At 36.3% G+C, this 13,678-nt stretch overlaps 2 protein-coding genes across 13 annotated transcripts in view; one reads left to right on the plus strand and one right to left on the minus strand.

Moving 5' to 3' along the window:
* The window catches only part of LOC127009198 (actin-related protein 6-like), a 44,979-nt gene extending 43,320 nt beyond the window's left edge, over positions 1-1,659 (plus strand). The window contains exon 10 of the transcript XR_007761697.1: positions 1,529-1,659. The gene's annotated coding sequence lies outside the window, so the exon portion shown is untranslated. The remainder of the gene's footprint in view (positions 1-1,528) is intronic.
* LOC127009196 (single-stranded DNA-binding protein 3-like) overlaps positions 1-13,678 on the minus strand; it is a 229,248-nt gene that overhangs the window by 29,479 nt on the left and 186,091 nt on the right. For 10 of the 12 annotated variants that reach the window (XM_050882037.1, XM_050882031.1, XM_050882028.1 and 7 more), the window contains 6 exons: positions 10,150-10,394; positions 9,659-9,706; positions 8,451-8,511; positions 6,937-6,987; positions 4,233-4,303; positions 1,636-1,830 (listed from right to left, as the gene is read on the minus strand). In XM_050882037.1, coding sequence (XP_050737994.1) covers positions 1,636-1,830; positions 4,233-4,303; positions 6,937-6,987; positions 8,451-8,511; positions 9,659-9,706; positions 10,150-10,394 — 671 coding nt within the window. The remainder of the gene's footprint in view (positions 1-1,635; positions 1,831-4,232; positions 4,304-6,936; positions 6,988-8,450; positions 8,512-9,658; positions 9,707-10,149; positions 10,395-13,678) is intronic. The other 2 variants (XM_050882038.1, XM_050882032.1) reach the window with 1 other exon arrangement.

Raw genomic sequence — 13,678 nt, forward strand, 5'->3', positions numbered from 1 at the left:
CCCATAATCAGAAAATATGGGCAAGTGTGACATCAGAGTTATCACAGTTTACCTTCCCCAATATTTCTCAAGGTACCCACTTATCAGCCGGTTTGAAAAGGAGGATGAACAGCTGAGTGAGGTGCACACCAACTGCCCAGGCCAGGATCAAATCCAGGCCTGTGGATTCATAGTCAGTCATGCTAACCACTACACAACAGCGGCTCAAAGTTGACTATACTGGTAGTAGTGATAATATATTCCAGTAGTAAGAGACAGAAAAGCAATTGACTTCTACACATAAAGCAGCCTCTCCATGGCTGGTTGATACCACCTACTGATGAAATTTATAACATTCTCTGCTTAGGATTACTGTGTCCTTCCAGTCCTAAAAATCTAGGCTGAAAGACGAGGGCTACATTTCCTATATTACTGTCTCTACTATGTGTGGAAATACGGTGTGTGTGTGTGTGTGTGTGTGTGTGTGTATATATATATATATATATATATATATATATATATATATATATATATATATATATATATATATATATATATATATATATATATATATATATGCTTGTCAATCTAGTTGAGCATCATTTTCACTCTATTAGTCAGTAGTAAAGGTAGTAAGTTAGGGGCATACACTAAACTGTTCATTGGTCATCTCAGTCTCATTGGCCCTTGAGCCTGTGGCGGGCAAGAAGCCACTGCCCTGGGACACATGAGCAAGTGTGACATCCGGGCTATAACTCCATTCATCTGCACCATCATGATACTTTTTCTGAGGACAGAGAATCCTTCATTATCATTAGATTGTCCCTCTCTTACCCATTTTCCCCATCTTAGTCTCACCAACTACTCCAATTTCAAAAACATTCCATGTGTTTACAATGAAGCCTCTTTTTTCCAAAATTTCTTCTGCATATGCAATTTAACTAAATCTTTTTGTAGCTCTCTGCAGCAGTAAAAACTCATCCATTTTTTTTGTGTGTGAGTGAGCACACATGCTTAATATTGCTGTGATGTTCAGTAAACCCAAACACTTGAGTTGATCTTTTATTTACAACCTCAGCATTTTCATTTTTCCTTAGTTAAGCTTACTCTAATGCTGCATTTATAATTACAAAGCATAAAATAATCAAAATATATCACAAAAAGTAACTGAGCAGGTCAGGTCACACAAGAAAGAACATGCATTTCAAAGCCACTCTGTTATATCTTAGCGACACATCAAATTTAGTAATATAACTATTCTCAATTGCCTCTGCACAACCCTGACTAATCTAGGGGACTAGTAACTCACTCAGTTAAAACAAACAAGGGAAGATGCTACTTAATGCACATCAAAATCAATTTTACCATTCTGAAGTAATTTAATGTAGATAAAATCTATATCAATAAAATGAGCAATTGACAACACCTTTTGAATACAATCTGATTATCATGTGAAGCATATGTTTCCCGATTTATTGTATTCATATTATGATATATGAACCTAAATCTCAAACAAATACTTGCACAAAATTATGTATCTTTCTTTCAGTCTTTACAATTACAGGATATGATACTAGTGTGCATGTGGCAGCATCCAGCATCTACACCTCACACAAGCAGAAAGACGGTCACAGATGTGCCTCAGGTAAAACTTACACTCTCCGGTGGGCCCCCGAAGCTTCCTAAATTGTAGTCACCCATACCACCTCCATCGTCCCGCGGCGTACCAGGACCATTAGCAGGAGAATTTTTCATGCCATCAAGGCCATCTCCATTCATAACAGGTCCCATAGTATTTGGACCCATTGGACCGCCCATGGGTCCATCTGGACCACTACCCAGGGGGAAGTCCTGAAGACAAAAGGAAATAAATATAATTGACCAAATTTATATTAATACATTCATGCATTCATACATTTATATACATGACATGCATTTATCTTTTAAGGGATGAACCTCAAAATTAAGCTAAAATCTGACAATTTGGGTATAATAATGTTTTCAAATTTATACTTATGAGTGTGTGAAGTACGGGGATGTGATACAGCCTAAGGCAAAGCATCAATTTGTTAGCGAGTTGTGATCCATGTCAGCGAAATGTTTTTGGGAAAAATTCATTGATCCATTCCACGACTTGTTCATGAAGAATCATGGTGAGCAATTTTTTACAATAGAAGTTTTATTTTGAATTTTTATTGCATTTGTAGCAGACTGATTTCCTTCCTTCACTAAGTAGTGGTATACACCGTGGTTGCTATGCTTTTGGAGTAAAAAAATGAAAAAGAAATATTACTGAGAAAATTCTCTTCTTCATATAATGGTGATCCTTGTGGAGTATCCTGGCCATTAAGAGAGAATACAGATGGACTTCCCACATTCACAGATTTTCCATAGAAGAAAAGGAAGAAAAGGAGAGTAAGAATAAGCTTAATCTTGTCACCAGGTGCCCCATACCACACCCCAACCTCGTACAACCTTACTCATTCATAATAAAATTATACAATTATTCTGTGTTGCATAGGCTATGTTTTTGATGGTTTGGATTGTTTTTAGGTATTGAAATGGATTTTAGTGCCTTCCAGGGCTTATTTCTAAAAGTATGGGCTGTGTCTGGGTGTGCATCAATTATTCACAGAAAATCAACACTTGAAGTAGTTTACGTCCCCTAGCCCATGCAAATATGCAGGGGGGGTCACCTGTAGTCATTTTCATAAAGTACTTAACACAATTGCAGTCATTATGCCTTGCTTTGAGTGGCTAAAATTTAACCCTTACATGTGGTCTCCACAGACATGTGGATGCACACCACACTAAATGGACACAAAGACAGATATAAGCAAAATACACTGACAAATGGCTGCCCAGCCTAATGCTCAGTTGGATGAGTATACTTCCAATATTACTTCCTTTGAAATACTGAGCTGTATTTGTTGTAAGCGTGTATGGATGAGGACTCAAGTATATACCATCTGCAAGCAGTCAAGTGTATGAAAACTGAAGCATAATTCCAAGCCTGATGTTAACACCCTATTTTTCTTTTCACAAAATAATTATAAAAGTACACAAGTACCAATACTTTCCTCTATTCTTAAAACTAAGGTTACCTAAGGTGCCCATTGATACATATCCTGATCTAATTTAAGATATGTTTATGTATCAGCTGTATTCGTTCCCTTAACTCCTAAAGGACCGGAGGCGGCTATAGCCACTTTGCCGGGGAAGGGCCAGAGGCGGTTATAACCGGTGCGCTCACCCCAAAAGTCTCTCGGACTCTCTCCTATTCAACTTGCTGTTTCTCCGTAACCACGGCACATAGAGACTTCTGGATGGCATCATTAGAAAGAGGAAGACTTGATGGTTGGTACAAAATTTATCTCATTCACTCGAGCAATGTAGGTTAAGCGTAGAGTGTGTGAATACAGGCAATTTTCGGGGCTTAGCGCGGGAGGCCGGTCCCAGCAGTACCGAAAATACAGCCACCCCCGGTCCTTTAGGGGTTAATCCACTTAGGCATTAAGGATATCATCGTGTACCCGACAGCTTTCATGACAATGTCAATAAAGGCTTTTTCACTACACATATATACAATGATGCAACAAGTTCCATGATATACCATTTCATGGATGTGTTTTATGGCACCACCCCAAATATTTCATGAATAGTTTCACTTAAAACACCTGTTTCACACAAAAAATTTGAAATCTATTATCACTTTGGCATAATCTTCTATGACATCAGAACACTCCCTGTGGAACCTGCCTATAACTGCTTTATCTTTTCTGGTCTTCTTTGAAGGTCCAAGGTACTTATACACACACAAGGATATATGACAACCACAAGAGGCTAGACAGTCTACACATGGCAGCTCCTGCCATACAAGGAAACTTAGAAAGCTGAGCTTACATTCTTTGCATAGACATAGACTATATTTAAATTTCTTCCATCAATTAGATTCATTAATATTGTTTCTCATGATTCAGTCTAAAAGTGTTTTATGAATTTACAGTATTATTGTATGCATATTTTTTGTCACTGCTGTGAACTTTTGACATGCTAAGCTTGTTCAATGTAATAGTCTCCTGTCAGTTGAGATAATTTCATGTCAATTCTGGGCTCCAGCGAGATTTTATCTGAGGCTAAGAGTGACATTCTCCTAATTCATACCAATATGAACAGCTATTGAGGACAAATATTTATTCATTCTATTGTGAAAATGATGAGTGTTTTGTCATGGTATAGTTTGAGACACTTACCCCTGGCATGCCTCCTCCTGGTACTGGCTTCATCATGGGAAACATGGCATCGGCCCCACTACTAGATGTGTCTGCAAAGGCAACAAATTTTGCTCAGTTGTTACGACTATCAAAAGTTTTTCTAGATACTCATAACACATTTACATACAAAGCTCACAAACACACAAAACAAATATATGTCTGGATGATTGTTTACATAGCAAAGCTATCAAACCAAGCAGCAAATGTCTTAACTTGATTCATAAAGTATAATATTTTACAAATGTTCATACATAACATCTACCTAAAGAGAAATACTTTTTATAAAAATAGTATCTGATCGATTTTAAATTCTTATATTCTTATTAAATTGATATAATTAATTTTCATGTTTCACACCAATATTATCATACTCATGGAAGATAACACATAACACAACATAATCATGCTAATGATCTTAAGTCAGTTTCAGTAATAGTAAGTCCATTAGGTCTTTTATGAACCTATCTGATACATTTTTTTATTGTTTATTATAGTTATATACGTGTATAATTCACCACAGCCTGATTATGTGCTGAACTCATGATTGTACCCTCCCAGCAAGAGCATTTGGAGCTCGTTAGCTGATCTCTGGGTACTGCTAGGGCCTTTACCTGCACCCCCCACACACACCCCTAGCTCAGGGGGTGAGGGGGCAGTAACTGCTCCTTGTTGATGGAAAAATCTTCCAGGCTGAGCGGAGGCTCGAACCCCCACCCCCCTTGCTCAAGGACGAACAGTAACAGCTTCTTCAGTGGATAAATCTTTCAGCCTGAGTGGGGTTCAAACCTCACCCTGCAAGGCAGGAGCCTCACAGGGTAGTGCCTTAGCTCACTGAGCCAATGGAGCAGTGTGTGTGTGTGTGTGTGTGTGTGTGTGTGTGATTAAAATGTGACTGAATGTACAGTAACACATTGGGTTTGGACTGCATGTATTGAAGAAAGGAAATCATTCAGTTATGTTTTCTTTTAAAAATAAACTAAAATGTAGGGACACTTAGTTTAATGATATGCTCTGGTCCTAAAACATCTTGCCTGTAATTAACTTTTCAGTCATAAACAAAGCTAACCCTTAAAAAGAGGCTGATATTTCATCCCTGAAGCAGGCAACACAGCATAAAAATCCTGCACGGACTATTTCCTGGTAATTTTACTATTATCTTTATAGTACATATACTATTATACAGAATTAGTTTATAGAAGTAATAAGGGTAAAGCACACCAAGAAAATATAAAACAAGGAAACCACTGGATGAAAGCCTATCTACTGTGATGGCTCCATGCTTTCTTGCAAATAATTACACAGCATAAAACACTTGGGCACATGATTCAGTGCACACCAACTACTAAATGTGGCCACTGGAAACAGTGCAACACTAGCTTGCCACAACCACCCAGTGGTGGTTGTTGTTTCAGCCTTGGTAGGGGCTCAGTGTTTATTCAAGACAATTAACTCCATATAAAAGCTGAATTTAAACATACCAAGAAATAATTTAAACACCTTCAATGTCACACACAAAAAAAGGCCACTGCTTTATAAAATGTCCATTCCTTGTGTAAACAGATTAAGTGCTAATGTGGAAAAGCAATCTTGGACATTAAATTGTATCAATAATAAAAAAATATCACAACAGAAAATCTACATATAAATAATTTTGATATATTCAGGCTACTGACTGGTTGACTATGGTAAATGAGAGTTCTGTTTAGCTTTTTCCAATGAGAATTTTAGCAATCTGCCAAAGTCAGAGACAATGACTGTTGTGTCTCAACCTAGATGCCTCAGATACTGTGTAAAGTCATACAGCAAGCTTAAAAACATGCTTTATACAATTCCATGCCCATTTGGTGGTAATACAACTTTCATATAGCAAAAGCACCACAAGACTGAGAAGGTCAATGGAATCTGATATACTCTTGAAGCCAGCATAGTATTTCTCAACCATTTCTATTTATGTTCACGATAACTAGCACCAACAGACAAATGAACGTGGCATTGAAACTAATGTTAAAACCATTTGCATTAATGTATACTTAGTGGCTACATAGTTGAATAGGTAAACCTGTAGTAGTAGTAGAAGTAGTAGTAGTAAAAAGAATAAATAAATAAAAAGGTTGACACTTGTAAATTTGAAGCCACAAAGTAATGAATATGGTAGGGAACCTGTATTTTTTGAGAATCAATTTTGTTTCTTCCAAAGGGATTTAATTTTTTCTATTGACTAGTAGTACCTAGTCATGAATTTATAAAATATTATTAGAGTAATAAATACCTTGAATTATATTAATTAATTCTACCCATTTATATAAAATATTACCTATTACCTACAAATATCATAATATATGATATGGATATTGCAAAACTATCCACGCAAGCATTTGCAGCAGAGGAAATTTCACATGTTCACAACACAAAACACGAACAGTGCTCTCTCATGCGGGTTCTGCTTTAGTGTCTCTTTAAAAGGGTCATGTATGACTGACATTTTAATAAAGCAAATTGTTTGAGGCCATGTTATTTCAATTACCCCACTGTCTTGAAGCAAGACTGAAAATTGTAATGATGAACAATAATGGACATTAATAAATTTGAACCAAATTTGCAAGGGGAAATATTTCAGAGTAAAGGCAGGAACTACAACGGAACCCTCAGGTGTAGTGAGTCCAAACTGCCTATAAAGCAGTACCTGGCCGCGGAGTGGGAGGCAGGCGGGCGGGAGAGAAAGCTCCACTCGACCCTAAAAAAAGTTACCACAGTTACTTTTCAAGATTTAAATGTTGAAATTACGAAAGAGATCAAAGATGTCATAACCACAATTTGACACAGCACAATTATCATACATACACACACACACACCACAAACCTTTCATTCAAAATTTTTGTCATGGACAGGTTTTTACTAGAATTTTTTTTCTCAGTACAAAATGTTCCTGCAATATGTTTTCATTTGCCATGTCTGATAAAGATGCATATGCATATATATATATATATATATATATATATATATATATATATATATATATATATATATATATATATATATATATATATATATATATATATATATATATATATATATATATATATATATATATATATATATATATATATATAAAATGTACTTCCTATTTCTTCTAGTAAACAAATTTAGAAAATTGAAATCACTTATTAGTCACTTGATTACCCTGGCTCCCCCCCCGCTACTTTGTGCTTTGCAAGAAATAGATACACGGTTGATGCATTGTGGTACTGTATCTTACCCTTAGTTGCTGCCTGGTCACCCACTAACTCAGAATTTCTAATGGTCCTTAGTTTAAAGTGATGAGTGTGCTGCTGTGTAATAGCTTTGCCTCTATAACTAGTAGCTGTAAGGGTTGGCTTTGATGGGTTTGATGATGTGTTGATGGAAGTGGGTAAGCCAGGCAAGAGAGGCCAGCGTGGGGATGGGGCAAGCGTTACTCCACAGTAGCCACCATGTGCAAGCCTCGGAACAACCATCATACCAAACACCTCATTAACATTAAAGTGAGTTTTATATCACTCATGTTGGCTCAATTAGGATTCTTATTATTTGTTAAGATATAGTGACGGGGGAGTTTTAATTTTGAAAGATGGGTTAAATCCTGGGATGGAGGCCCTAATTAGCCCTTTATACATGTGTTTCCATTTCACGCAAATAATCAATTTTGTTAATAACTGTGTTTTCTGGCACCAATTTAATGTTATTAGCAAGACCCTACTGTACTATACTTGTCATAAAAAGTTTTGAAAAGTTTAGTATATTTCAGACGAGTTTAGTTAATAACAATGTTTACTTTATTCCAATCTCACAGGACATTTAACCCGGTAGCAGCGGGGATCATGTTTCGTAATGGTCCCTCCAAGCGAGAAAAATGAGAAAATATCACCCCTCACACAAACCATTTCATAATATATATCAAAGCATTTGTGATCAGATTATGTATCATCTATTTTTTGGGGTTTATATCATGGCACAAATTTGGCCCGTCACTGCTACACTGTAAAGCCACAAATTTGGCCCGTCGCTGCTACCGGGTTAATTATCATCATAATATAAGGCTGCAGACTTTCCCAGCATGGTCAATATAGTAAGAACTGACCTCTTAATATCACATCAGTTCATCCTGGCAGAAGTTATAATATTTGTGCATCACACGGCAATGCTGTAAAACTACATACCTTGTGGACTGGGCATGATGGGGGTGCCAGGACCAGGAGGGCCTCCAGTGCCGGGTGGACCCTGTTGCACAAGGGGAAAAAAATTATTCAAATCAAGTTGTAGATAAAAAAAGAGGAAAACCTGTCATTCAGGCACTGAATCATGGTAGGGAAAATGGTGATGGTTGGTACATGGTATATGTGTGGCACAAACAGGTTGTCATATACTGGTCAATGTATCCATGTTGCTATAAATAATGAGTTTTTTCAGACTCATATTATAAAGGCCAAGTAAATTGGTGACTGAGTGGTTAGCGTGCCGGCGCCGCGTCCGGGAGACAGGAGGGGCGTGGGTTCGAATCCTGCCTGCCACACAGCTGGGATTTTTCAGTCACCGCCGAGTGGCCTAAGACTACCCACATGCTGCCCTGAAGACCACTATCAACCCGGACTCTAGATTACCTCTCCAAAGAGAGGCTCAAAGATGAGCTCCAGGGGGCAGAAATAAAACATGGAGAGATGGTAGAAAGTGAAAATCATGGATTTGGGAACAAAGGCAGAATATGAACTAATGTCAAGTGATGATAAGAGATGGACCAAAGTAACAGAGTGGCACCTAGAGGACAGCCAGGCAACAATGTAGGAAGATGAAACTAGCATTTGCTGAACAGGACTGATTAAACTAACATCAGAGAGAGGGGTGGAAAACACTGGGAAAGTGTTTTATACTGCAGTGCACTAGTAATGGCTGAGGAGGAGACTAATGCCTTATTGTCTCCAAATAGATTTAATGTTAAAAGTATTAAAGGTGCTGACCTAAAGGGAGAGTACATCCTATGTAAGGATAAACTTTTATTTACAGAAATGTTTTTACATGAATAATCTTATGAAAAGTAACTTCTACATTACTGTTACAGATCCCACAATCAGTTCTTTTGAAAAGGTTTAAGTTTAAATTCAGATGGTAGCTTTTCACTAATGCAAAATAAATCATGCATTATAGAGGACATTTAAAGAGACGTGGACAGTAGCTGACAGATAATTTCAGATATGCACTTTGAGGTGAAATGGTTGTCTAATTTAATACCTGTATCACCATCATTCATCTTTTGCAAGATTGTATAGGATCTTATATATTTTGAGACAAAAGGTCTTAAAACATAGGACACCTTTTCTTCTAAGATAAACAGCTACAAAATTTTGACATAGAATTACAAAAACAGACTTACCATCATGCCACCATACGTCCCAGGCGAGGATGACGAGTAACTCATTGGCTGTGGATAAGGAATAAAATCAGATAAATGTCTTGATCTCATGTTTCAGATTGAAAGTTGGGGTTAATATAAAAGTAAAACAAAATATTTCAGAGTAATCTAGTCAGCTGATTACAACAAATTTTAGTGAGATTATTTATACCATTCCTGTTTTCCCCTTCAACTTTACTCTCTCTCTCTCTGTTTGACTACAACTTTGTTATCAACCAGAAACATCAAATATATATACAACAAAATCCATCCTACCAATGTACTTGGTGGTTAAAACAGGGGATAACTAATTCTGAAGGTCCAAACATCAATATAATAGTTATTTTCAACAATGGTAAGAAAACAAAAGAAACATAAGGCCATTATTCAAGTCCCACCAATCTGAGTACAAACTCTCTGATAGCAAGAAAATAAGGCTGACACTAGTTGCAACAGAATACTTTCAAACTAACAGTTGATGTGTTCGGCGTCCATGGTTGTCTAGGGCCTGGTCCTCCCATACTCATTGCTGGCATCCCTGGCCCAGGACCTCCAGGTCCTGGGCCTCCTGGTCCACCAGGTCCTGGACCAATACTGTTAGGTGGTGGTCCTCTCATGCCTGGACCATATGCTGCTGGACCCATAGGACCCATACCAGGTCCAGGACCCATGGCTGGGCCTCGTGGACCAGTCATTCGTGGATTCATTCCTGGAGGACCTGCAGGAGTAATTTATAATTAAAATTAATGCTCACTTTGAGAGAATGATTAAAATAAATTACTACAATGTAAACAAAAGAAAGAGCAGCATCTTCTACTATGAGAAGCACATACACAATAACTATACATAATGTAGGGCTGAGTGTACCCGTGTCTATTGATCCACCATATATATATATATATATATATATATATATATCTATATATATATATATATATATATATATATATATATATATATATATATATATATATAACTTCGGCATGATAAAGGCTCCCAGCTTTGCCAAGTTATTCAATATTCCGAGTTATACAAATACCTCATTCCCCTTCCCCCCCTATTACATATAGTCAAAATTTTGAAAACACTACACTACACAGCAGCAGTAAAAGCTTAAATTAACACATACAAATGAAGGGGCTGCTGTAGTCATGTAGTCCAAGCAGACAACACGTGGGTGTTTGAGGAACGAGCAGGGAGAGTGAGGGTACATGTTTTTAATACAGGAATGGCGCGGGCAAGCCTTGACAAGTGTAACCATGAGATATGGAGATAACTCAGCAGCATACAAAGATAAATCAATCAGTGAGTGAGTTTGAATTCAAAATTTATTTTATAATGAATATTTCGTTGCATTGCCAAGTTATATCAAATTCCGAGTTGTAGAGTGCCGATTTATAAGGGTTTTACTGTATATATATATATATATATATATATATATATATATATATATATATATATATATATATATATATATATATATATACACACACAATTATATATATATATATATATATATATATATATATATATATATATATATATATATATATATATATATATATATATAGACATATATATATATATATATATACACACACACATTATATATATATATATATATATATATATATATATATATATATATATATATATATATATATATATATATATATATATATATATATATATATATATATATATATATACATACATATATATATATATATATATATATATATATATATATATATATATATATATATATATATATATATATACACACACACATATATATATATATATATATATATATATATATATATATATATATATATATATATATACATATATATATATATATATATATATATATATATATATATATTTTTTTTTTTTTTACAGCACAGAGAGGAACTCAAGGGCAACTAAAAGATGTAATAAAAAAAAAGCCCGCTAACTGTTGCTCTCATATAGTTAGAAGTATAGGGTGGCCAGAAGAGAGGTCAATTTTGGATGGAGAGGCGTCTTGATACACTCTTCTTGAAAGAGGTCAAGTTATAGGCAGGAGGAAATACAAAGGAAGACTGTTCCAGAGTTTACCAGTGAAGGGGATGAAAGAATGGAGATGCTGGTTACTCTTGCATAAGGGGTTTGGACAGTATAGGGGATGAGCATGAGTAGAAAGTTGTGTGCAGCGGGGCCTATATATACATATATATGATGTATACCTGTCTCTAATCTCAGTTAGGCTGTGTGTGTGTTTGTGTATTTACCTATTTGTAGTCTACAGGGGCCTTGAACTTTAAGTTCTCTAATAGTCCCGTCTCCATATCTACATTCATCCAGCCTTTCCCTTCCATTTGATGGACACTGCTGCTTACTCCACCCTTCTTCTTTTAATCTATTCCATGTGTCAATACTTCTATGTAGAGGAGAACTATATTCTCTCAAATAACTCAAACAAAGTTTCCTTTATTAAGTTTCTTTCCATGTCCTCTCAGCCCTCATGCGTTCTCGCTGCAGTAGAGAAAGATCTATCTCCTCATTCACCTCATCAAACTTTATTTACCAACTTATACAGCTGCGTGATCAGATCTCCTCTCTCCTTCTTTGTTCCAATGCCATCCAGAGTCCATCTCTTCAATCTGTTCATCGTCATACTAGGAGTTTTGGGACCATTTTAGATTTGATTCTCTGTATTCTTTCCAACTTTCTGATATCCTTCTTTTGGTGAGGCGACCACACAACTGTATATTCAAGTTTAGTCTTAGTGTTGTTATAATTTTCTTCATCATTTCCTTGTCCATATATTGGAATGATACCGTATATTTTGCATCATCCTAGAGTTTACCAGTGAAGGCATGAGAATGGAGATGAGTAGAAAGTTGTGTGCAGCGGGGCCTATATATACATATATATGATGTATACCTGTCTCTAATCTCAGTTAGGCTGTGTGTGTGTTTGTGTATTTACCTATTTGTAGTCTACAGGGCCCGAGCTAAGCTCTAATAGTCCCGTCTCCATATCTACATTCATCCAGCTTTTCCTTCATTTGATGGACACTGCTCGCCTCCACCACTTCTTCCTGCAATCTGTTCCATGTGTCAACACTTCTATGTGGAGAACTATACTTTCTCAAGTAACTCAAACAGTTTCCTTTATTAAGTTTCTTTCCATGTCCTCTCAGCCCCTGCGTTCTCGCAGTAGAGAAGAGATCATCTCTATTCACCTCATCAAACTTATTTACCAACTTATACAGCGTGATCAGATCTCCTCTCTCCCTTCTTTGTTCCAATGTCGTCAAGTCCATCTCCTTCAATCTGTCTGCATACGTCATACTCGAGAGTTTTGGGACCATTTTAGTTGCAATTCTCTGTATTCTTTCCAACTTTCTGATATCCTTCTTTTTGTGAGGCGACCACACAACTGCAGCATATTCAAGTTTTGGTCTTAGTGTTATAATTTTCTTCATCATTTCCTTGTCCATATAATGGAATGATACCCGTATATTTTGCATCATCCTGTAGGTTTCTCCAAATAACTTGTTTATGTGCTTTTCTGGGAATAGTGTGTCTTGCATCGTTACTCCTAAATCTTTTTCTTCATGTACCACTTTTAAGTTTTCTTCTCCCATCCTGTATGTTTTCCTCAGTCTTTTTTTTTTTTACTTTTCCCCATTTCCATAACATGACATTTGTTTGCATTAAATTCCATCTCCCATAACTGGCTCCTCCTATATACTCTATCCAGGTATTTTTGCAGTTCTTCACAGTCTTCCTCCATCTTCACTTTTCTTATTAACTTTGCATCGTCTGCAAAAAGACTCATAACTTTTTAAACCCCTCGGCATATCATTTATATCTATTATGAACATTATTGGTACCAGAACAGAGCCCTGAGGAACTCCACTCTCTACTCTCCTCCAATTTGATTTCTCTTCTCCAATCACCGTTCTCATTTCTCTTCCTATTAATTAATCCTTTATCCACTCGATGACCT

Source organism: Eriocheir sinensis, chromosome 40 (assembly GCF_024679095.1).
Source record: "Eriocheir sinensis breed Jianghai 21 chromosome 40, ASM2467909v1, whole genome shotgun sequence".
Taxonomy (NCBI): domain Eukaryota; kingdom Metazoa; phylum Arthropoda; class Malacostraca; order Decapoda; family Varunidae; genus Eriocheir; species Eriocheir sinensis.